At 42.2% G+C, this 24,505-nt stretch overlaps 1 protein-coding gene across 5 annotated transcripts in view; it reads right to left on the bottom strand.

Moving 5' to 3' along the window:
• Nucleotides 1–8,354: 8,354 nt before the first annotated feature.
• LOC106597511 (interferon-induced very large GTPase 1) overlaps nt 8,355–24,505 on the bottom strand; it is a 46,721-nt gene continuing 30,570 nt past the window's right edge. For 4 of the 5 annotated variants that reach the window (XM_045711695.2, XM_082974081.1, XM_082974082.1 and 1 more), the window contains exons 20-25: nt 22,293–22,373; nt 21,694–21,789; nt 21,087–21,145; nt 20,746–20,823; nt 20,124–20,208; nt 8,355–13,387 (exon numbers count right to left, since the gene is read on the bottom strand). In XM_045711695.2, the coding sequence (XP_045567651.2) occupies nt 8,709–13,387; nt 20,124–20,208; nt 20,746–20,823; nt 21,087–21,145; nt 21,694–21,789; nt 22,293–22,373 (5,078 nt within the window). In that variant the 3' untranslated portion in view covers nt 8,355–8,708. The remainder of the gene's footprint in view (nt 13,388–20,123; nt 20,209–20,745; nt 20,824–21,086; nt 21,146–21,693; nt 21,790–22,292; nt 22,374–24,505) is intronic. The other variant, XM_045711697.2, reaches the window with a different exon arrangement.

The following is a 24,505-nucleotide window of genomic DNA, read 5'->3' on the forward strand; positions in this document are numbered from 1 at the left end:
AGGCGAGGTCAGTACAGATGCATCAAAGCTGGAAAACAGCTTCTATCTTAAGGCCATCAGACTGTTAAATAGCCATCACTAGCACATTAGAGGATGCTGCCTATAGACATAGACTAGAAATCACTGGCCACTTTAAGAAATGGAACACTAGTCACTTTAATAATGTTTACATATCTTGCATCTCATATGTATATACTGTGTTCTATACTATTCTACTGTATCTTAGTCTATGCCACTCTGACATCGCTCGTCCACTTGGCCTCCCGAGTGGCACAGTGGTCTAAGGCACCGGATCTCAGCCTTTGGTTCGAATCCAGGTTCGAATCGTGATTGGGAGTCCTATAGGGCGCCACACAATTGGCCCAGCGTCGTTCAGGTTTGGCCGGGGTAGGCCGTCATTGTAAATACAAATAACTGACTTGTTAAATAAAAAATTTAAAATATATGTATATATTCTTAATTCCATTCCTTACTTAGATTTGTGTGTATTGGGTATATGTTGTGAAATTGTTAGATATTACTTGCTAGATATTACTGCACTGTCAAAGCTAGAAGCACAAGCATTTCACTACCCACAATAACATCTGCTAAACACGTGTATGTGACCAATTAGTTGTTTTTTTATTTGATTTTAATTGGTGGGTCCAAAACCGCCCATACATTTGATTGGTCAACATTGGAAGGTTCCTCGGCCGTCACTACAACCGATATTTATAGAGTTGACAGGTGAAAACTATATTGCCAAATATGGCATAGACATTATGTTTAACAGACAGCTAACATGGTACTATGAGCACTGACATGGTACTTAAACATACATGGTTTGATCTGGTCAACAACTCAGGTTTCAGAATGTCTTGGTCAGTTTATTCACTGGTCCAGAATGAGCAGCTAGAGGAATTTCTCTGTCAGCTTGTCTGTGGCCGTTTTAAGTGTGGTTTCTGATTTCTGAACAGGAGTGAGGATACCAACACAGTATGATTCACACAGTAGAAGCATATAATATATAGAATATACTGGATACATATATTGGGTATATATTGGATTATAATAATTGAGAATATATATAGGGTAAATATAGAACCAAGGACTAGTTATTTTATTCAACCCTTATACACTTTGGCTCTTTCTCAGTCCTCTGAAAATCAGTCCTCTCCTTCACTGATCTGCAAATCAGTGCAGATTCAGGGGACAAGACAAGGAGAGAAGGGATTTTTAAGCAATTGGTCTGTTTACATTTCCACATATGCCATACCCACACCGCCATCTATTGGTCAATTCTGGTGTTTATGATCACCAGGGACTGAATAATGTATTAAGCATCTCAGAGTAACATTGCTGATTTATGATCAGTTTAGCCTTTTAGATCTCATTGAATAAGACTACATGGACAGGGAGGACCTGATCCTAGATCAGCACTCTACTTTGAGACACTTGATGCTCACATTGTTTGCCTTTATTTGTCAAATAGCTGATAAAAATGTTATAGCCTACAACAGATTCCATGTGAACCAAACCATGTTTTTAAAACAAATGTTTTGTTAACTGATTGATTTGTATTTATCATCTCTAGTCACAAGATAATGCAAAATGAACTGTGGCCAACTGAAAGTCATTCCCTCCAGTCTCTACAGAGTTCCATCTCACATCATCATACTTGTCATCAACTACAGAAATCAAATAAACAAATAAACTCAAATTGACTCAAATAAACATTAATAACAAATTGACTCAAATAAACATCAATAACAAAATCCTTGTCAAAAACAAAAATAAAAAAGTGAAAACATCAACAACAAAATGAAATCCTCATCATCAACAACAAAATGAAATCCTTATCATCAACATCATCATCCAGGCAGATCGCTCAAGATTGACTTCGAAATGAGGATGTCCTGAGGATGTCGGAAAATGCCTTCAAAACCGGCCACGTCATTGAACAAATCATAAGGTGTGGTCCAACTAAAACTTATTTTACATATTCTTAGTAATCATTGTTGATAAAATAAATTATTCAAAGTATAAGCAATGTGTAATACCTTTATATGAAAAAACGAATGCATTTTTTCACAATAAAATTACATTAAGATTAAAATGCTAAATGTCAAATTGCAACAACCAAAGCCAAGTCAACCGTTTACCACTAAACAACCATGCAGTCCCTTCTAATCATTAATCTGTGATTAAGGCATATCATGCCATAGGTTAGATGGTAAGTACATGAGAAAAATATAATTATTATAATAGAAAATAAATTACCAATGGCAGACTAGCTCCTTATTTGCCTGTGTATTGTGTTTACTTATGGACATTAGCAAGTAAAGCACTCTGAATCTGTTGGTTAACTTGTTGGTGTTCAGATTTACTCTTATCTGTATGATTTCTGAATGTAGCTTAAAGTGCTTTGCTTAAATCTACATGATGTTAAATGTTGTATTCCTACTCCTTTAGCTATTTCATTATGGAACATCTGATCTGTAAATTCCTAAGATGTTATTGTTATATCTAGCCTAGCCGTAGAAGAACGCAGATCTGCACAGTTTCACATTGTACATCACTCTCTCGTTTAACAACGTACAGTATGACGTATAGCACGTCGTACCATACATAACATTTCCCCCCCCTTTCCAAAACCAGGGACTGGTACCATATGTAAAATGTCCATAGGGGAAGAACCTAGAGTGATACCTGTAAGAAATAAACATTAACCCTTAAACAGAAGGACTCTCCAAACTAACCAGTTCAGTCCATTAACCAGGAGGTTGACTAAGACACCTACCGGAGCCTAAGAATGAAAAGAGGTTAAGTAGTCCCCCAGATGAGCAGGGCGAGTTCGTGCCCGTATAGGCCTTTCTTCAACCGCCACCGCTTGTGGCTCTGGCCCTTGGGGAGCCCGCAGAGGCTGGGGTTCGGGTGGAAGTGGTGGGGGAGGTTCATCCGGTGGCGTCTCTGGCCTGCATGTCTGTTCTGTGTGCATTCGTATTCCTCGAGGGGCAGGGACTTTTCTGAGGCGCCTGGCGTGCCAGCGTGATCCATTGCTCAACATGAATGTGGCGGACCCCAGTTGTCGACTGACCTGCAAGGGGTTCCGACCAGAATGAGGCCATTTTGTTGCACCGCTGAGGCCGTCGGGCTCGGACCCAGTCAGACACTCAATGATCGACTTCTTCACCCTGTGTGCCTTGTCAAAATGCTGTTTCATTGCTCTTTGGTGCCTGGTCACTGCCTGCTGTTCTTGGGTGCACCTAGTCGCCGGTTCTGCTACTCTCTGTGTTCTGAGTCTGTCCAGTGGCAGTTCCATCTCACGACCTAGCATGAGGGATGCCGGGGAGGCCTGTGTTGTTGTGTGTTTGCTTGCTCTGTAGTGCATTAGCGTTTGATTCAAAGCAGTTTGGAACGTGCACCCCTGGACCAGGTGCGCTCTGATGCCGTTCTTCAGCGTTTGGTTGAAGCGTTCCACCCCTCCGTTAGCTTGTGGGTTGTAGTAGGCCATGCGGATGTGTTTGATTCCCTTGTTGCTGAGATATGAGGAGAACTCGGCAGAGGTTAGCTGGGGCCCATTGTCCGTGGTAAGGGTGAGGGGTAGGCCCCACCTTGTGAACAGGCTGTCTAGGATGTCCACGATGGCCTGTGCTGTGACAGTTCCGACAGGAACCACTACTGGCCACTTAGAGTGGAGGTCATACACCACCACCAGGAAGCGCTGATGTTGAGGGACTGCGTGTCCATGGATTTCGCCACAGATGTCCAGTTGGATGTGCTCCCAGGGGCGGGACGGCCATGCGAGAGGCTGCAGGGGGGGTGGGGCGGACTGTCCTGTTTTCCCACTGAGGAGGCATGCAGCACAATCCCTGACCAGGGCTTCAATGTCGGGGTCGATGCCTGGCCACCACACAAGGTCTCGACATCACTGTTTGACCTTCACTATGCCCAAGTGCCCCTCGTGCGCCATGGATAGAACACGCGCACGCAGACCACTCGGGACCACAGTGCAAAACCCTCGAGAGACACAGACTTCTTCCCAGCTAGAAAGTTCGTGCTTCACCCTGGCGAAAGTCGCCAGCTCTTCCGGCACGTGTGCTGGCCATCCAGTGTGTATGTAGGTGCGCAGGGTAGACAGTGTAGGATCCTGTTCCGATGCTTGCTTCAGCTCCTCCAGTGAGACGACTGACTGAAGAGGAGCGTAAAGCATTTGTACGAGCTCTGTTTCGTTGTCGTCTGGCAAGACGGTCGGAGTAGTAGCTTCAAAGGAGCGTGAGAGGAGGTCTGCCACCACGTTATCCCTCCCCGGAGTGAACTTCAGCTGATAGTCGTACTGTCTGAGGCGGTCGGCCCATCTGTGCAGCCGAAGTGGCTTGTGGCCAATTCCTGATGTCGACAGTAGCGTTGTGAGGGACTGGTGGTCGGTTCGGAGCGTGAACAGACGGCCATATAGGTAGAGGTGCCACCTTTCGCACGCCCAGACACAGGCCAGTGCTTCTCGTTCGCCCACAGAGTACTGTTGTTCTGTGCGGCTCAGGGCCCTTGAGGCGAAGGCGATGCCCTTCTGCAGCTGTGAGAGGACAGCTCCTAGTGCTCCAGCTGAGGTGTCACATGTGACAATGGTGGGGCAGACGGGGTCAAAGTGAGCCAAGACTGGGGCTGTGGTGACCTGGCTCTTCAGTGAGCGGACCGCGTCTGAGCAGGCTGCTGTCCAGGCCCATGGCTCATCCTTCTTGAGGAGCTGGCGAAGGGGCGCTGTGGTCTGGGAGTAGTGGGGCCGAAACCAGAGGTAGTAAGCTGTCATGCCCAAGAATGAGGCCACCTGAGAGGCTGAGGTCGGTTCCGGGATCCGGTGGACGGCTTCAATGTTCGACATGAGTGGGGCAATGCCTTTGGCCGACAGGCGGAACCCCACAAACTCGACGGCTGGAGCTGCAAAGGTGCACTTTCCACCGTTAAGGGTCAGGTTGTTCTGCAGTAGAGCGCTGAATACTCTGTGGAGTCGATAATCATGGTTGTGGAGGTCAGGGCCGTGGACCACGATGTCATCCAGATAGACCGCCACCCCAGGTATTCCAGCGAGGATGGTGCTCATCACCTTCTGGAAGCAGCTGGGGGCGGAGCTAAGTCCAAATGGCATGCGTGTATATCTGAACACGCCAGCATGTGTAACAAAGGCCGTGAGGTCTCTGCTAGCTGCATGGAGGGGCACCTGAAGATAACCCTGACGAAGGTCAAGCTTCGTGGAGCCATGGAATTGTGCGGTCAGCTCCTCAGCTGTAGGCAAGGGGTACTTATCCGGGACAACGGCCTTGTTCACAGCACGGAGATCAACACAGGTCCAGATTCCACCTGACTTTTTGGTTGCGATGACCAAGTTTGAAATCCAGGGGGCAGCGTTGACTGGCTCAATGATGCCTGCATCCAACTGTGCCTGGAGATCTTTTGTGACGTCATCACGCAGTGCAAAGGGAATGCGCCGCAGGGGCTGCATGACTGGGGTCACTTCCGGATTCACTAGGGGCCTGTGAGTAAAAGCTGTGAGGCAGCCCAGTCCATCAAACAGAGTTGGCCAGTTCTGTTGCCATGTGCAGGTAACCTGGTGGATAGCTGACCCACTGTCATCTTTCAGTGTGAATCCCAAGCCTGTGAAGAGGTCGAGGCCCAAGAGGTTGCCCCCCCCCCGCTTTGCAACATGAAATGTGAATGATGGCAGATGCTTGGTGCCGTAGTGTACTGGGACCTGGAGGGTGCCTACAATGTCTATATTGGATCTGCCGTACCCACACAGGGCAGTGGAGGGCTGTTGGAGTGGTAGGTGACTGAAAAACTTGTAGTAAGTAGCAAGGTTGAGCAACGACACCGCAGCGCCAGTATCCAGCAGCAAAGGCAAACCCACCTCACCCAGCTGCACAGTGCATGTCCTGAATGACACATGGTTGGTGGAGACAGTTCGGATTTCCGTGTGTTCATGTTGACAGTGAGATGAAACTAAGGTCCTGTGCTGGGTGGAGCTAGTAGCTGGGGCAGAACGACACACTTTCGCAAAGTGATTGTATTTTGAACAGTTCTTGCATATTTTCCCAATGGCTGGGCAGTTTGAAGCCCTTGAATTGTGAGAGCTAGCCCCACAGTTGCCACAGCTACTTCTGTTTGTTTGTCTGTGTGCCTGCTGCACGGGCATGCCGGTGTCTGTGTCCATGCAGCTATCGACATGGGAGGCCGTGCGCAGCACGTGATCGTTGTAGTGCGCCTGCTCGGGCTGAAGCTGTTGTGTGAAAATAGCTGGGGGCTGAGTGTATGCTGCAGAGCTGTCTGTTAGCATAGTAGAGCATTCCAACGTCGCTTCAACCTGGAGTGCTATTTTAATAGCTCCATCTAGTTGTAAATTATCCGATTCCAAAAGTAGTTTCTCCCTTGTCTTTTTCACATAACGTCCCCTCTATCAACTGATCCCTGATGATCTCGTCCTGAACTGTCCTGTAGTTACAAGAGCTAGCCAAATCCCTCAGATTAGCCACGTAGCTTTGAATGGACTCACCCGGCCGTTGGTGTCTCTTCCGTAGCCGGTAGCGTCGGAGGAGCACTCGCTCTTTCCCGACAAAGTGGTTCCGTAGGAGGCTGACTGCAGCAGTGAATGTAGGAGCCGATCCAAGGGCTCTGAAAATACTCTGTCCCTCTGTACCGAGGCAGTGACGGAGCAGTGCTGTCCTCCGCTTGTCGGAGATTGTAGAAAAGTCCATAGCTTCGAGATAAGTGTTAACCTGTTATGGCTAGGGGGCAGTATTTTCACGGCTGGATAAAAAAACGTACCCGATTTAATCTGGTTACTACTCCTGCCCAGTAACGACAATATGCATATAATTATTGGCTTTGGATAGAAAACACCGTAAAGTTTCTAAAACTGTTTGAATGGTGTCTGTGACTATAACAGAACTCATATGGCAGGCAAAAACCTGAGAACATTTCATGCAGGAAGTGGCCTGTCTGACAAGGTGTCGTTCTTCTTGTCTCTGTTTATTGAAGAGTGAGGATCTTAGCTGTCCCGTGACACTTCCTACGGCTGCCATAGGTTCTCAGAAGGCGGCAAAAAGCGGAATCGTGGCTTTGCACGCTCTGGCTGAAACAAAGTAGCGCGTTTGGGTAGTGGCTGGTTAGAGTACTGTGAGACTCAGGCTCGTGCCCGCGTCGACCGAAATGTTTGTTTTCATTCCTCTGTTTAGCTAAATGGACATTCCCGGTCGGAATATTATCGCTTTTTTACGAGAAAAATGGCATAAAAATGGATTTTAAACAGCGGTTGACATGCTTCGAAGTACGGTAATGGAATATTTAGATTTTTCTTGTCACGAATTGCGCCATGCGCACGACCCTTCTTTACCATTCGGATAGTGTCTGGGACGCACGAACAAAACGCCGCTATTCGGATATAACGATGGATTATTTTGGACCAAACCAACATTTGTTATTGAAGTAGCAGTCCTGGGAGTGCATTCTGACGAAGACAACAAAAGGTAATCAAACTTTTATAATAGTAAATCTGATATTGGTGAGTGCTAAACTTGCCGGGTGTCTAAATAGCTAGGCCGTGATGCCTGGGCTATGTACTTAGAATATTGCAAAATGTGCTTTCACCAAAAAGCTATTTTAAATCGGACATATCGAGTGAATAGAGGAGTTATGTATCTATAATTCTTAAAATAATTGTTATGCTTTTTGTGAACGTTTATCGTGAGTAATTTAGTAAATTGTTAGCAAATTCCCCGGAAGTTTGCGGGGGGTATGCTAGTTATGAACGTCACATGCTAATGTAAAAAGCTGTTTTTTTATATAAATATGAACTTGATTGAACAAAACATGCATGTATTGTATAACATAATGTCCTAGGTGTGTCATCTGATGAAGATCATCAAAGGTTAGTGCTGCATTTAGCTGTCTTCTGGGTTTTTGTGACATTATATGCTAGCTTGAAAAATGGGTGTCTGATTATTTCTGGCTTGGTACTCTGCTGACATAATCTAATGTTTTGCTTTCGCTGTAAAGCCTTTTTGAAATCGGACAGTGTGGTTAGATAAAGGAGAGTCTTATCTTTAAAATGCTGTGAAATAGTCATATGTTTCAAAAATTGAAGTTTTTGTATTTTTGAGGAATTTGTAATTCGCGCCACGCCTATCATTGGATATTGGAGCAGGTGTTCCGCTAGCGGAACGTCTAGATGTAAGAGGTTAAAGCTGTCAAGCCAGTTATTCCACGGGACTGGAGGTTCGCCAGGCACGGCGAGGAATGGTGCTGGCGGTGGTAAACTGAATTCAGCCATCTTCGTTGCCAATGTTATATCTAGCCTAGCCGTAGAAGAACGCACATCTGCACAGTTTCACATTGTAAATCACTCTCTCGTTTAATGACAGGTGCCACTCATTCTGACAACCCATTCATCCGTAAAGCAGCACACTGTCGTAAACCATAACGTACAGTATGACGTACAGCACGTCGTACCATACATAACAATTATACAGTTTATTAATGCATCTGAAAATGTGTTTTTCCTGCTGCGGTTGTTCTTTTCTAAATTGCATTGGGTATTGCCAGATTTGCACATTATTTCAAAAACTTTATTGAGACAACTGGTTATACATATGATGATTCTGTGATATGTCATTTCGTTGTTAAGTCTATGAAAAGTCAATCATGTTTTTGTTCAGCAAGTCATTATATAGTAGTGCACTTTATTTCATGTTGAATGACCTTTTCAAGCTCTTCAATGCATCACCAGGTGTAAATGCCTTCCAGTCCTCTGGGATATCTGCAGGAAGTGTTGAGTTTCCTCTGTCTTCAGTGATTCTCTCATTGAATTTGGTCATCACGTACTTCCAGTAGTCTGAAGCCTCAATGCTGGAATCTCCAGTTATTAACCAGTCAGGGTAATATTTCTGGTAGTCCTTGTAGGGGTGAAATGTTCCTCCAGTCTTGGCGTTGGAGAATCTACAGCCACTAACCACAAGAGATGAACATATCTCTATTACTAATTTATTTGAAGACCTCCACCTATAACCATTGATACCTTCTGAACGGTGAATGGAGGAATGGTGTTTGGTGTGCTTTATCCCCCCTGCTTCACAAGGTACACCACAGAAGGGACATTGTTCTCCACAGCCAAACAGACTGGTAAACATCTCGTCATGAGGCTTGAATGGTAGAGATCTGAGTCTCTCTTTGATGTCTCCTCCCTTATCGTACTCAGCTGCCAGTGACTGTTCCATTTCTCTCACACAATCTGTTAGGTAGTCAGCAAACTGTTCTTTATTTGCATCTTTAAGAATGAGCATCAGAATGGAATCCAGAGCATCTTTAGGAAAGACAAGCTTCTCTCCAAGAGCATCGCAAATAATGCCAATGAACATCTTGATGTTATTTACAGTAGTTTTATTGCTGACATTTGAAATGGCAGCAATAATGATTTTGACTATCTTTGACAGATGTTTTATCTCTAGTTTCTTCAGACCGTTGTCCTTTGAAAGTCGTTGGACAATTTGGTCAAACAGCCAGTCCTTCACAAACCTTTCATAATGCTTTATGTATTCTCTATATTGCTCATATTTTCCATCAGTCAGGAGCTGTTTCAAAATGGAGAACTGGAAAGCTCCTCGGGTGCTGTAATCCTCTGACCCTTTACCAGTCTTCACTTCATCAACTACATCAGGACCAATCATTTTGGTCACATAGTCCTGTACAGCTGTCTGTAAGAGCTTTGAGAACTCCTCAGCTTTCTTTTGGCACTGATCTCGGTTATGAAATAAGTCTTTGAACTCATTAAGGTACTTGTTCTTAGACTGTTCCAGACACTTTCTTGGGTCATTGACTTCAATAAAATCATCATGCATCTTCTGAAACTCTATGGCTGCTCTGCCACAGATGTGTTGTTTGAGAGAAACCTCACATTCCTCACTGGCTTGAACTTGTGTGTGTTGTTGCAATGTTTTGTCAATTATTCTAAGCAGTTCTTTGATGTGAGTGTCATAGTAATCAGTTTTGCTTTTCACCCTCTGGGTTACAAACTCCTGACACTGTCTCATGATGTCATCACAGAGGTCTTGTAGTTTTTTCCTGTGATAGTCGGAAGACCCATGCTTTGCAAAGTTTTTAACCTGCTTCCACCGACTCTCTGATTCCAAAACAAAGGCTTTTCTCCCACAATCCACCAAGATGTTTACAACCAACATCTTGTTGACAACACTCCCCCTCGTTGTCAGATTATCACGTAACATGACGAAGGCAGTTTGAGCCACATCTCTTCTTTGGAGACCTTTGAAAGTTATCTCAGACAGAGTGTTCCTCCACATGATTTCAAACTCTTTACTGAGGGCCTCATCATCTGATAGACCAGATTTTCTCTGTCTACATTTCTGAAGCAGATCTACTACCTTTCTCTCCAATGTACTTGTCTGAGAACTCTTGATGTTGTTCAGTTCTGTCATTCCCTTTTTGATTTCAACAGCTCCTAGCAGTTTGTTCTTTACTGTGTTTTCTATCTCTTTTCTCAGCGTTTTGGCACTGGACACAAAGTCCTCCTTGAATTTTTCGACAAGATTGACATGGCCATCTTGCTTTTCAAAGTATTTTACTAGATTGTCTTGGATTTTCTTTTCTCCCAATGATAGCTTCTCAGATGCTTCTATCATTAAGTCTTGTAGCACATCTCTTATGGACCTCTGGAGATGTTGATCTGTCATGACAATATTGGACATTTTAGTTTCAGCACTCACCATCCATTTATACATCTCCTTCTGGAAGGCCCATTCCCAATCATTGTACTCAGAGCATAATCTGGAGTATGCATCCGCAACCAAGCTGTTTCTGAAACTAAAGATAAATTTCTCAAATTTCACTGCCTCCCACAAGCTTTGTGTCCACTTCAAGAAACCTGTCAAGTCATCATTACTTTGGCATTTTCTGAAATCTTTCATCAAGGTCTTCTTGAAGCCGTACACAGCCTCACTGTAGCCAGCATTGACTGGAGCCATAGGGGGAGTCCCATGCCAGAGTCCTGGGATATAGCAGCTGCTTGTGTCTGGATCATACTCCATCACATCAGTGAACTTGGTGATATTCTCCTTCTTCTCCATTCTGGCTGCTGCCTGGGTCATTTCATTCAACTGTTCCAACAACTTCTTTCTGTCTCTCATGTTGTTGTCATGAGCAGACATGTCTGACACATTCTGGTGCATAAAATGACATATTGGCTTCTTCCCCACTTCCTTCATCCTGATAAAAGCATGAACAACAATCTGCAGAATGTCTTTCATCTCTGTGGAGTTCTCCATGGCAATGTTGATGATAGTGACATCACTGAGTCCTATCACCAGTGTGGCCAGTTCATTGTCATGTTCATAGCTATCATCTAGTTGAGATAGCGCTGGTGATTTCAACCCCTCTGTGTCAATGATCATGATGAAGTCACATTTCAACTCCTCCTTGAGTTCTTTGTTGACTTTAATCAGCAGCATGAAGGCCCCTCTGGTGCATCTTCCACTGCTGACAGCAAACTGGACACCAAACATGGTGTTGAGGAGAGTGGACTTCCCTGTGCTTTGGACCCCTAAAACTGTGACCACCCGGATCTTGCTGTTGGATTGGACAAGAGTATGAAGCTGAGTCAGTACAGCTGACATCCATTTCAGAGGGATATTTGATGCATCTCCATCCACAAGCTCAATGGGGAAACCATCCAACAGCATCTGAGCACACAATCCAGGGAGATGCTTCATCTGATTCCTTTGTAGGCCACTTTCAGGGAGGGAGCAGGCAGCTTCATATAATTGACCCAACTCACGCAGGAAGTGTTCAAGACCCAAGGAACAGTCAGATAATTGCTTATCCAAATCTTTAATTTTGTCTTTTTTCTCTGGAGAATTTTGGCAAAGATCTTTGTACCGGTCCCGCAAAGCAGACAGGTTCTGACGTGACAGATTGTCCAGATTTATCCGCATCCATTTGAGGAAATAGGATCGCTCAGGTCCTGATCTTGACATTCCAGAAATGAAGCGTGCCATTGCATCTGACATGTCACATTTACGTTGCTTCTTTCTCAACTCTTCCACCTTTTTCTTCAGAGAGCTTTTGTAGTGTTCAATGTTTTGTTCCCCTGCTTTCCTCAGTCTACATCTCTCTTTCTCCAACTGGGAAATCTCTTTCCAGATTTGCCCTTGTAAGGGTAGCTGTTTGTCTTTGAATTTAATTGTGTCTTTGATGTTCCTGGTGATTTCATCTGCCATCTTCCTGGCACTCTGACACTCATCACTGTCTTCATCAACCAGAATCCCAAACTGATGAGCCACGTCAGCCATGTTTTCAATTGTCAATCTGTTTTTTATTTTTTTGATGTTGTCACCCACAGATGACTGCAGGGTTTTAACAAATTCTGCATCATTCTGCTTCTTCTTCACAATCACATTTGTTGGGTTGATTCTGTAATTTGTGATCATTTTCTTCAATGTGTCGACCCTGAATGTTTTTTTCTGAGAGTTGACAACCAGAAATAACTCTGCTTTTGTGATTTTGCCTTCCAAAACCTTGAAATCTGACTCAAAATCATCAATGAAAATGTATACTGCAGCTGATGTTTGACACAGAAAAGAGAACTGTGTTTCAAAGGACCTGATGTCTCCTCTGAGATTGGCCACTGCCACAGGCTCTGTGAACATGTCTATGTTTCTGTTCCCAGATGGAAAGTACCAGCTGATTTCAACCAATCCATTTGAGATTTGCAAAGGGACATCGCCACATTCCATATCATGATGAACAAAACTGTCATGGTACTGTTGAGTGTTACTAAGCAACTTGTTCAAAATCTGAGACTTGGACAAGCTGCTCTCTCCTAGCCTAACAAAGGACACCATAGGAATATCAGAGACAACAATTCTGTCCTCCACAAAAGCATTTGTGGCCATTTGGGAAGAGGGTCTAAACTTCCTCACTATGTCCCTCAAGGCCCACAGTATCAATGTGCTTTGTTTTGTGTCACAGTTGGGCAGCAGCAGAGGAACAGCAAACTGACACATGGACATTTTCTGGACCAACTCCTGTTGCAAGAAACCATCTGAACACAGAAACAGGGCTGTAATCAGGTCCAGTGGATTAATTACATTACTGTTATCAGTGTCAGTGTCCAGGTTGCCTACACCATAATAGGAAACATACTGGTCAGTGGTCAGACATTTGACACTCCTAGCATTCACATTTGCCATCATTAATTTCTTAAGGAAGGCCCCTGGAAGTGACTGCATAGTGGTAAGAGGTTCATCTGATGTAGTATTAGCATTTATCTCAAGGACAGTACTTAACGTCAGCTTGTTTTCATAATGATCTTCTAGTCCAGTCTTTGATAACAGCTCCCTGAGACAGGATCCTGTAAATAGAAATGAAAAGATAGCCATGATTACAAATCCTCTTCAACGTGTAGCAGAAAAGCACCTTAACAGGTGTTTTACAATGTATTTTAGATTAAGTTAAAGCAAGCAAAGGCAGACCATCTCTGACACAATGACTCACAGAAATGGAAGCAAGCATTTAAAGGTGAATTCAGATACAGTATGAGCTGCAAATCCATGGAGCTCCTTATCTCCTAAGGGAGCTATTATGATATCAGATTCAGTATGGTAATTTCTGTTTGGATACATTTGGAAGCAGCCATTTTACTGCAACACCAATGAAATATCAATTCAATGGACAAATTGTCAGCTAACTGTGTTTATTGTGATAGAACTATATCAGTATCTCTTTACTTTACAGTATGGAATAAAGGTACAATAACATGTCCTGTTTCTAGATCTATATCAGTATTTCTATCCATTACAGCATGGAATAAAGGTACAATAACAGGTCCTGTTTCTAGATCTATATCAGTATTTCTATCCATTACAGCATGGAATAAAGGTACAATAACAGGTCCTGTTTCTAGAACTATATCAGTATCTCTATACATTACAGCATGGAATAAAGGTACAATAACATGTCCTGTTTCTAGAGCTATATCAGTCTCTCTATACATTACAGCATGGAATAAAGGTACAGTAACAGGTCCTGTTTCTAGAACTATATCAGTATCTCTATACATTATAGCATGGAATAAAGGTACAATAACAGGTCCTGTTTCTAGAACTATATCAGTATCTCTATACATTACAACATGGAATAAAGGTACAATAACAGGTCCTGTTTCTAGAACTATATCAGTATCTCTATACATTACAGCATGGAATAAAGGTACAATAACAGGTCCTGTTTCTAGAACTATATCAGTATCTCTATACATTACAGCATGGAATAAAGGTACAATACCATGTCCTGTTTCTAGAGCTATATCAGTATCTCTTTACATTACAGCATGGAATAAAGGTACAATACCATGTCCTGTTTCTAGAGCTATATCAGTATCTCTATACATTACAGCATGGAATAAAGGTACAATAACATGTCCTGTTTCTGTAGCGTGAGGCAGCTTGATATACAAGTAGTGTACACTCCCTGGTCAGGACGCTACTCTATTGCAGGGCTTTACCCCCAATCTATCTCCTTAATGCTGAGTGCCAAGCAGAGACTTATTTAGTCCCAGTTTTACACTGTTTGTTATGACTCAGCCAAGGATCAAACTCCCAACCTACCAATCTCAGGGCGGACACTCTCACTACAAGGCAAGTTGTTGGTCGAATGAGACACCAAAATATTCTGGACATTCCTCGCGAACACCGTTTTTCCTGCACTTTTGTTGTTGTTGCGTCACATGCAATATCGTCAGAAAATTACTGCCTGGATCAGCTGATGATGATGGAAATTGTCCCGACGTAACTAAACTACTAGACACCAAATGAACCACTTTAATGACAATATTGATTTTAGTTTAATGAATCAAGTTAATGTGACTGTTTCTGTTAGAAGCATTTGATTTTGCAAACTGAAATTACTTTGGATTTGTGTGCCAGTGAAAACTGTTTTCACAACGTAACAATAGACACAAAAAGTTACTTTGTTACACTGTATCTCAGAGATCTGCATCCAAAAAATAGACAGCTGGATCCAGGATTCATACAGAGTTTCAAGTCCAATGTCTAATTGAACTGTTAAATGTTTACCATATGATATAACAATAAACATAAATGCAAGGAAAGAAAAGCAGTGTTTTATGATTGTTACTGAATCCATCAAGACGCCAACCGTGAAAAAAGGTTTAAACATAGTTTCAAAAATCTACTTGTTAGTTTTGTAGCTACAGGTAACTGCCAAAGTGAAGGAAACACCAACATAAAGTGTCTTAATAGGGCGTTGGATCACCATGAGCCAGAAAAGCTTAAATGCATATTGATTCTACAAGATTATAGAACTCTATTGGAGGGATGTGACACCATTCTTCCATAAGAAATATAATAATGTTGTGTTTTGTTAATGGTGGTGTAAAATGCAGTTTCAATCACGGCGCCAGAATTTCCCATAAGTATTCAACTGAGTTGAGATCTGGTGACTGAGACAGCCATGGCATACGGTTTACATCGTTTTCATGCTCAAACCATTCAGTGATCACTCGTGCCCTGTGGACGGGGGTATTGTCATCCTGTAGGGGTATAGCCATGGTAGCCAAAAGAATTGCCTGCCCAGCATTTTTATACATGACCTTAACCATGAAGGGAATTAACTCAAGAATGGGCACTCTTACTGAGAGTTGTGGCTGCTTGGCATGATGTATTATTGTCTCCAACTTCTTGCCCTTTACGCCGTAATCTTTGCCCAATAATGTTTGTGCCATGTTTTGTGCTGCTACCATGTTGTGCTGCTGCCATGTTGTGCTGCTACCATGCTGTTGTCATGTGGTGTAGCTACCATGCTGTGTTGTCATGTGTTGCTGCCATGCTATGTGGTTGTCTTAGGACTCTCTTTATGTAGTGTTGTGGTGTGGTGTCTCTTGTTGTAACGACTGTCGTAGAGAGGGGACCAAGATGCAGCGTGGCACATGTTCATGATTCTTTAACCTGTTGGGTCTAGGGGGCAGCATTTGCACGTCTGGATAAAAAAAATGTACCCGATTTAATCTGGTTACTAATCCTACCCAGTAACTAGAATATGCATATACTTATTATATATGGATAGAAAACACTCTAAAGTTTCCAAAACTGTTTGAATGGTGTCTGTGAGTATAACAGAACTCATTTGGCAGGCAAAACCCTGAGACATTTTCTGACAGGAAGTGGATACCTGATGTGTTGTATTGACTTTAAACCTATCCCATTGAAAAACACAGGGGTTTAGGAATATTTTGGCACTTCCTATTGCTTCCACTAGATGTCACCAGCCTTTACAAAGTGTTTTGAGTCTTCTGGAGGGAGATCTGACCGAACAAGAGCCATGGAACGATGATGGCCCATTAGACACCTTGCGCGCGAGTTCATGTTGGGTACCCTCGTTCCAATACGTTATAAAAGAGTATGCATTCGTCCACCTTGAATATTATTCATGTTCTGGTTAAAAAAGGCCTTAATGATTTATGCTATACAACGTTTGACATGTTTGAACGAACGGAAATATATTTTTTCCCCTCGTTCATGACGAGAAGTCCGGCTGGCTTACATCATGTGCTAACGAGACGGAGATTTTTGGACATAAATGATGAGCTTTTTTGAACAAAACTACATTCGTTATGGACCTGTGATACCTGGAAGTGACATCTGATGAAGAGAATCAAAGGTAATGGATTATTTACATAGTATTTTCGATTTTAGATCTCCCCAACATGACGTCTAGTCTGTATCGCAACGCGTATTTTTCTGGGCGCAGTGCTCAGATTATTGCAAAGTGTGATTTCCCAGTAAGGTTATTTTTAAATCTGGCAAGTTGATTGCGTTCAAGAGATGTAAATCTATAATTCTTTAAATGACAATATAATATTTTACCAATGTTTTCTAATTTTAATTATTTAATTTGTGACGCTGACTTGACTGCCGGTTATTGGAGGGAAACGATTTCCTCAACATCAATGCCATAGTAAAACGCTGTTTTTGGATATAAATATGAACTTGATAGAACTAAAAATGCATGCATTGTCTAACATAATGTCCTAGGAGTGTCATCTGATGGAGATTGTAAAAGGTTAGTGCATCATTTTAGCTGGTTTTATGGTTTTGGTGACCCTGTCTTTGACTTGACAAAACATTACACACAACTCTTGTAAATGTACTGTCCTAACATACTCTAAATTTATGCTTTCGCCGTAAAACCTTTTTGAAATCGTAAAACGTGGTTAGATTAAGGAGATGTTTATCTTTCAAATGGTGTAAAATAGTTGTATTTTTGAAAAATTTGAATTTTGACATTTATTTGGATTCAAATTTGCCGCTCTTGAAATGCACCTGCTGTTGATGGAGTGCACCACGGGTGGCACGCTAGCGTCCCACCTAGCCCCAAGAGGTTAATTAAAATCCAACAAACACTCGAACAAAAATAATAAAGCGAAACAAAAGCGCACAGTTCTGTCAGGTGCAAAAACACAAAACAGAAAACAACTACCCACAAACAATCAGAGACAACGACTGACAGCTGCCTCTGATTGGAAACCATACCTGGCCAAAACATAGAAATAAAATGACATAGAATGTCTCTCTCAGGTCAGGGCGTGTCATTTGTCCTATATTTTTATTTTATTGACTTATTTTTAATCCCCCGTCACCACAGGAGGCCTTTTCCCTTTTGGTAGGCGTCATTGTAAATAAGAGTTTGTTCTTTACCTCTACGGGCTAGGGGGCAGTATTGAGAATTAAAAAAAATATATGTGCCCATTTTTAACTGCCTCCTACACCAACTCAGAAGCTAGGATATGCATATTATTAACAGATTTGGATAGAAAACACTCTGAATTTTCAAAACAGTTTGAATGGTGTCTGTAAGTATAACAAAACTCATATGGCAGGCAAAAACCTGAGAAAAATCCAACCAGGAAATTAGAATTTTGTGGCTGTACTATTTTCGAGTCATTGCTAATAGATCACACAGTGACAAAGGATTAATTTCGCACTTCCTACGGCTTCCACTAGATGTCAACGATCTTTATAAAGTTGTTTGAAGCGTCTATGATGAACAGAGACCGGATGACAACAAAGAGAAGTTGACGTCCCTGGGATGTCGTCACTTCATTATTGCACGCACCTGCGTGTGCATGTGAGGCGAGATATTTTTCAAAAACGTTTTTCAAGACACAGGAGAGGTCGGGTTGAAATATTACTGATGTTTCACGTTAAAAATGGCCCTAAAGATTGATGCTAAACAACGTTTGACATGTTTGAACGAACGTAAATAGATTTTTTTTGTACTTTTCGTCATGACTTTTCCCCTCCCGCCCTACATTTTGAGGAGCCTAACAACATGGAACAACTTGGAGTTATTTGGACATAAATTATGAACTTTGTCGAAAGAAACCACATTTGTTGTGGACCTGGAATCCCTGGAAGTGCCTTCTGATGAAGATAATCAAAGGTAAGGGATTATTTACAATAGTATTATTGATATTAGATGGTGCTAACCTGTATATCCTAGCCTATTGTTCTTAGCATGTTCTTAGCATAGCACCCCGTTTATTGCAAAGTGTGATTTCCCAGTAAAGTTATTTTGAAATCTGGCAATGCGGTAGCATTTACGAGATGTTAATCTATAATTCTTTGAATGACAATATTATAATTTACCAATGTTTTCGAATAGTAATTTTGTAAATTGTAACACTGATTCACTGGAAGCATTTGAGGGAGAAAAAAATTCTGAATTTCACCGCTACTGTAAAATGCTGTTTTTGGATATAAATATGAACTTGATGGAACAAAAAATGCATGTATTGTATAACATAATGTCCTAGGAGTGTCATCTGATGAAGATTGTCAAAGGTTAGTGCATAATTTTAGCTGGTTATCTGCTTTTGGTGACGCCTGTCTTTGAATTGACAAAACATTACACACAGCTATTTTCAATGTACTCTCCTAACATAACCTAACTTTATGCTTTCGCCGTAAAGCCTCTGAAATCGGACAATGTGGTTGGATTGAGGAGATGTTTATCTTTCAAATGGTGAAAAATAGTTGATTGTTTGAGAAATTGAAATTATTAGATTCTGCAGTTTTGAATTTCCCGCCGTGGTCACTTGTCAATAAATCCCAATACCGGGATCAGAGCGGGAAGGGGTCCTCAACATTAACTGACTTGCCTTTTGGTTAAATAAAATAAAACATTTAAAGAAATACCACACCTGTGTGTAAGCACCTGCTTTCAATATACTTTGCATCCCTCATTTACTCAAGTGTTTCCCTTTTTTTAGAATGTACCTGTATCTTCCTGCATTATATCTTAACGTAATAATGTGAAAGAAACAGCAGATTATTATCAATGACTATTCAACAGCTCTTACATTTTGTCCACCACAGGAAATCCTCATTGGCACCCGAATTTACAGAATGACCCAATTCTATTATTGTTTCAGGGTAAGCATACAGTATGTAAGAGGGATAACAACATGGTCACTAATGCTGAAAGTAATGGTTTGAGGATGAGGGTTAGAAAAGGGGATCCCTTTCACCACATTGTTACTGTATTATTACCCCTACAGTATGTAGCTTGCCTGTATTACCCTGAAAAAAAACATATAATTACAGTGAATGGGGTAACAAGGCAAAAGTATGTCTTTATGGTGAGAAACAAGAACTTGTTGCCATGTTTTTATCATCTTATTACCCCTTTAGTCCATGCTGTAATGTAAAGTGCTACTGATGCCTCGAAATTGAACCAACCAAAACAAACCATAAACCTACCATATTTGATCTCATAATAATTATCATTAGAGTTGAATAGCTCAAAGCATTTACAGCTTACATCTGAATTCACTTTTTAGCTGACCTACGGTGCTAGGACCCCTAATAATGATCTGTGCATACAATGATTATAATTGACAATGTTCAGACATACTTATAATGATTATGAAAGTGTATAAAGGCTGGAAAATTGCACACATTAAAACATACGTATAACCTTTTTTATAGTTTATAAATGCTTCATAATATAATTTTTTAGAACAAGGTGTTACCAAATCATATGTCATTGAAAGTGAAGTGTCGTGGTACCTTTGGTTGTTTCTCCTGAGGAATCCTCCTTCTTTGGTTTCGACTTATCTCTGGCATTTGTCACTGGCTCTTTCTCTTCAAATTTCTATTAAAAGTTTAATTCGTAGGTTTAAAATGATTATATTGTAACATTGAATCTACATTTCTAGTCTGTTGACGATGAAGCCCATTAGCTTCCATTTTGAATAAGGGCACCTTAATGCCGAGTTTGGCATGCCTAGTTTGGGTTTAATTCATACTAAGGCTGTCATTGTTGTGTTGTGACGGCTATCTTACTGATATTGCCAATGTTACTGTACATCAGGATAGGTGATATGTTTGGAAAAAGTAACTTTACACTTTTAACATAAAAATGTCCCCTATGTTCCCGTTTCAGACCAAATCATATTTGAAGGGCCAGTACAGCCATGTTAAACAGCAGCCATAACATCACCTATTGGTCCACAATAAACTTTTATACTTTTCCAAACTGTACCTCTATAAAATTCAACATCTCGCCCAATAGACTTCATTAGAGCAAGATCACACAATGAGACAGCACAACAGTGGTTGCTATCTTGGATTTTATGGAAGTACATATTTTCATAGTAGCCTACTCAGCATAACCCTAGTCATCACCCACCTTTAGTTCTTCCTGTTTTTCCTGGTGAATATACTCTCCCAAGCCCTTCTCTGGTTTGGAAGGAGATGGAGCCGCAATCTGTGGATGGAGCTTTGGGTCAATAATACATCAACAAATTAGTGATTTCACTAGATCCACAAATGTACACTGAACTTTGTATTGTTTTTCACTTTACATAGTTTATGTTCAAAATGTATATTACAACTAAAACATGCTAGATCTCAACCTTATATAAACATAAACTAAGACATTTAGCTTTGACCTTGAAATGAAACATGGTACATTACAGGAACATGATCAGCATGACCACTGAAGATGTAAATGATGTAAGTGTGTCTTACCCTCTCTGCCCTCTCCTCATTCTTGCCAACATGAGTACATGATACCTCCTCTGGTGGGCCTAGAATGGAGGTTGAGATATAGGACGGTAATAATGGCAGGAGAACAGCAGCAAAAGGGAGAGGCAGTGAAATCAGATACAGTAAAAACAATGTGTGTATGAAATGTATAATCTTCCACCATTATATCACCCACACACCCAGTTAAACACATACTTGTGAAAACAACAATTATTTAATGAAGATCCTTATTTGGTAGATTTTACATTACTGTTTCAACTTGAATATTTTTGTGAGTTATGACATTTAAATCCTTTACATTTAAGTCATTTATCAGACTTGAACTGTAAGGGCAATGACAGGAACTGGTATGAAGAACTTGAAAGTAACTGTCCAGTGAAAATCTGAACTTTAAAAGTTCATATTCTGTTAACTCGGGGTACTAACGTAAGGTTTTGGGTGTTCAGAGCAGCTTCAAGCTGGTGAAGAATGTATGTTTTAAAATCTCAATAGTGTTTCCATTATTTTGACAGTTACCTATATATTCCTGCATTATATCTTAATATTATATTGTGAAGAAAAAACTGCAGGAAAAAAAATATTTAATTACCTTTTCTTTGTAAGCAACGACGCAGGAGATGAGAATCAGGTACAGAGAGTGAAGGTTTTAATTGTTGACGGACATGAAATGGAACAGGAACAGCGTCTGGACAGGAACACATAACAAACACAATAATGCGGACACAGGGAACACAACCAAGGAACAGACAGATATACAGGGGGTAATCAACAAAGTGAAGGAGTCCAGGTGAGTCCAATGTGCGCAGCTGCGCATAATGTGGGAAACAGGTGTGTATGACGACAGGTAGCCTGGCGCCCGAGAGCGGGAACAGGCGTCACATTTGTGGAGGGGAAACTATGTCCTTCATATTGTAATTAATTATAGGTCATATTTCATAGAAATCTGGAAACACTGAAAAGTTACTTAAAAGCTGTAATCCGCATTAGGTTAAAAACCCTCAAAGTGCACTATTTTTTTTTTTAGGAACAATTCACGTGGGGACTGAGGCACTTGTCTTCTCAAAGTGTCTGGGTTTATTGTAAGACCCTTATAATAACACATTTTTAGGCAGCTACTAAAGTACATATTGAAGAGTAATGTAAAATGCACTGAAGGGTAGGTCGTCAAATATAGTAATAAGTCCTTACCCTGAAAACGCTGCAACCTGTTCTGGGCCAACTTCCCTGGAGAGGTAGGCACTTGTGTAGTCAAGGTAACTGGATCTTCTTCTGGCAGAGGGGTCACAACACAATGTTTATCTGTCATGCTTTTCTGTACCTCCTCCTATAGCTGGCTAATCTGTTGTTGCATTGCTTGCATTAACTGCTGTTGATTCAACATGAAACCCAGTAGCATGGCTCCTAGCGCTGCCAAGCCATCAGGAGTGCCAGGCTGTGAACAGGTTTCATGCTAAACCCATTCAGTGATCACTCATGCCCTGTGGATGGGGGTATTGTCATCCTGTGGGGGTATAGCCATGGTTGCCAAAATAATGGCCTGCCCAGTATTTTTATTCATGACCCTAAGCATGAAGGGATGTTAATTGCTTAATTAACTCAGGAACCAAACCTGTGTGGAAGCACCTGCTTTCAATATCATTTTCACGGATCCCTCCGGTTCTGTTGCTCATTCAGTGCACCAGTTGCGGCGGTCTACTTCACCGGCCTCTAGGCACTGAACGGTGTCATTACGCACACCTGGTTCCAATTCCTCACTGATTGTATTTGTATATTTGGGCGGTTGATTATTGTTCCAATGTCCGTTGTTCCTGTGAGTACCTGTGCTGTGCTTTGGCTTTCGTGCCATTAGGATTGTGGATGTACGTATTACGGGTCTCGCCCCGTGTATTTATTTGAGGTACTCCTCAATCTTTTGTTTGGGTTTCAACCCTGTGTTTTGTATACGTGTTTGTTTGGTCTTCGTCCCCGTGCCTTTACATGGCACGCTGCAATTTGGGTCAATAAAAACACCTATTACGCATTCCTGCGCCTGTCTCCCGATCCTTCACACAATGTGACAATACTTTGTATCCCTCATTTACTTAAGTGTTTCCATTATTTTTTCAGTTACCTGTATGTTCCTGCATTATATCTTAATGTAATAATGTGAAAGAAGCAGCAGATTAATCTCAATGACGTAATCAACAGCCCTTACACAAGATGTCCACCACAGGAAATCCCGAAACCTGCCCCTCCGCCTGCCCTGCCGGAAGCTGGGCCCGCGGTTTGAGGGGCCGTTCAAAGACCTGAGGAGAGTGAACGAGGTGTGTTCCAGGATACAGCTTCCCCCCGATTACCGTATTAACCCCTTGTTCCATGTGTCTCTCCTCGGGCCGGTGGTAGTCGGTCCGCTCCAGGGATCTGAGGTGCGGGAGGTTCCTCTGCTCCCTCTGGCCATCGAGGGGGCCCCGGCGTACTCTGTTCGTTCCATCCTTGATTCGAGGAGTCGGACGAGGGGCCTTCAGTACCTTGTGGAGTGGGAGGGGTACGGTCCGGAGGAGAGGTGCTTGGTTCCGGTGGCGGACGTGTTGAACCCTGAACTGTTGCAGGAGTTCCACCCTCTCCGGCCGGATCGCCCTGCACCTCGCCCTCCGGGTCGTCCCCGAGGCCGTTGTCGGCGCGCTGCTGGAGCCGCATGTCATGGGGGCGGGTACGCTCACGACTTTCACCGAAGTCGGCTCCTCTCCTTGTTCGGGCGGCGGTCGGCGGTCGACGTCACCGGGCCTTCTAGCCATCGCCTCTCCATTTTTCTTTGTTACATTTGTTTTGTCTTGTTCCCCGCACACCTGGTTTACATTCCCTAATCACATTGTATATATATATTCCTCTGTTCCCCCCATGTCCTTGTGTGGAATTGTTTTGTTACATGTTCAGTGTGACGCGCCAGGCTGGTTATTTTCCCCCCTGGGTATTCTTGTGTAACCCATAGGAGTTTGGATTATTACGTTTGTTTTTTGTGACTGTATTTTGCGCATTTGTCTTTTGCATTTTGGCTGGAGGTTTGACGCTGTTGCGTCCGTTTGTTGTGCTTCTGCCCAATAAAGAGTGCGCCTGATCACAACTCTCTGCTCTCCTGCACCTGTCTTCAACACCAGTAGTGCAGACGTTGACACTCTCTATACATTACAACATGGAATAAAGGGAAACTAACATGTTCTGTTTCTAGAACTATATCAGTATCTCTATACATTACAGCATGGAATAAAGGTACAATAACAGGTCCTGTTTCTAGAGCTAAATCAGTATCTCTATACATTATAGCATGGAATAAAGGTACAATAACAGGTCCTGTTTCTAGAGCTAAATCAGTATCTCTATACATTACAGCATGGAATAAAGGTACAATAACAGGTCCTGTTTCT

Source organism: Salmo salar, chromosome 04 (genome assembly GCF_965601325.2).
Source record: "Salmo salar chromosome 04, fSalSal1, whole genome shotgun sequence".
Classification (NCBI taxonomy): domain Eukaryota; kingdom Metazoa; phylum Chordata; class Actinopteri; order Salmoniformes; family Salmonidae; genus Salmo; species Salmo salar.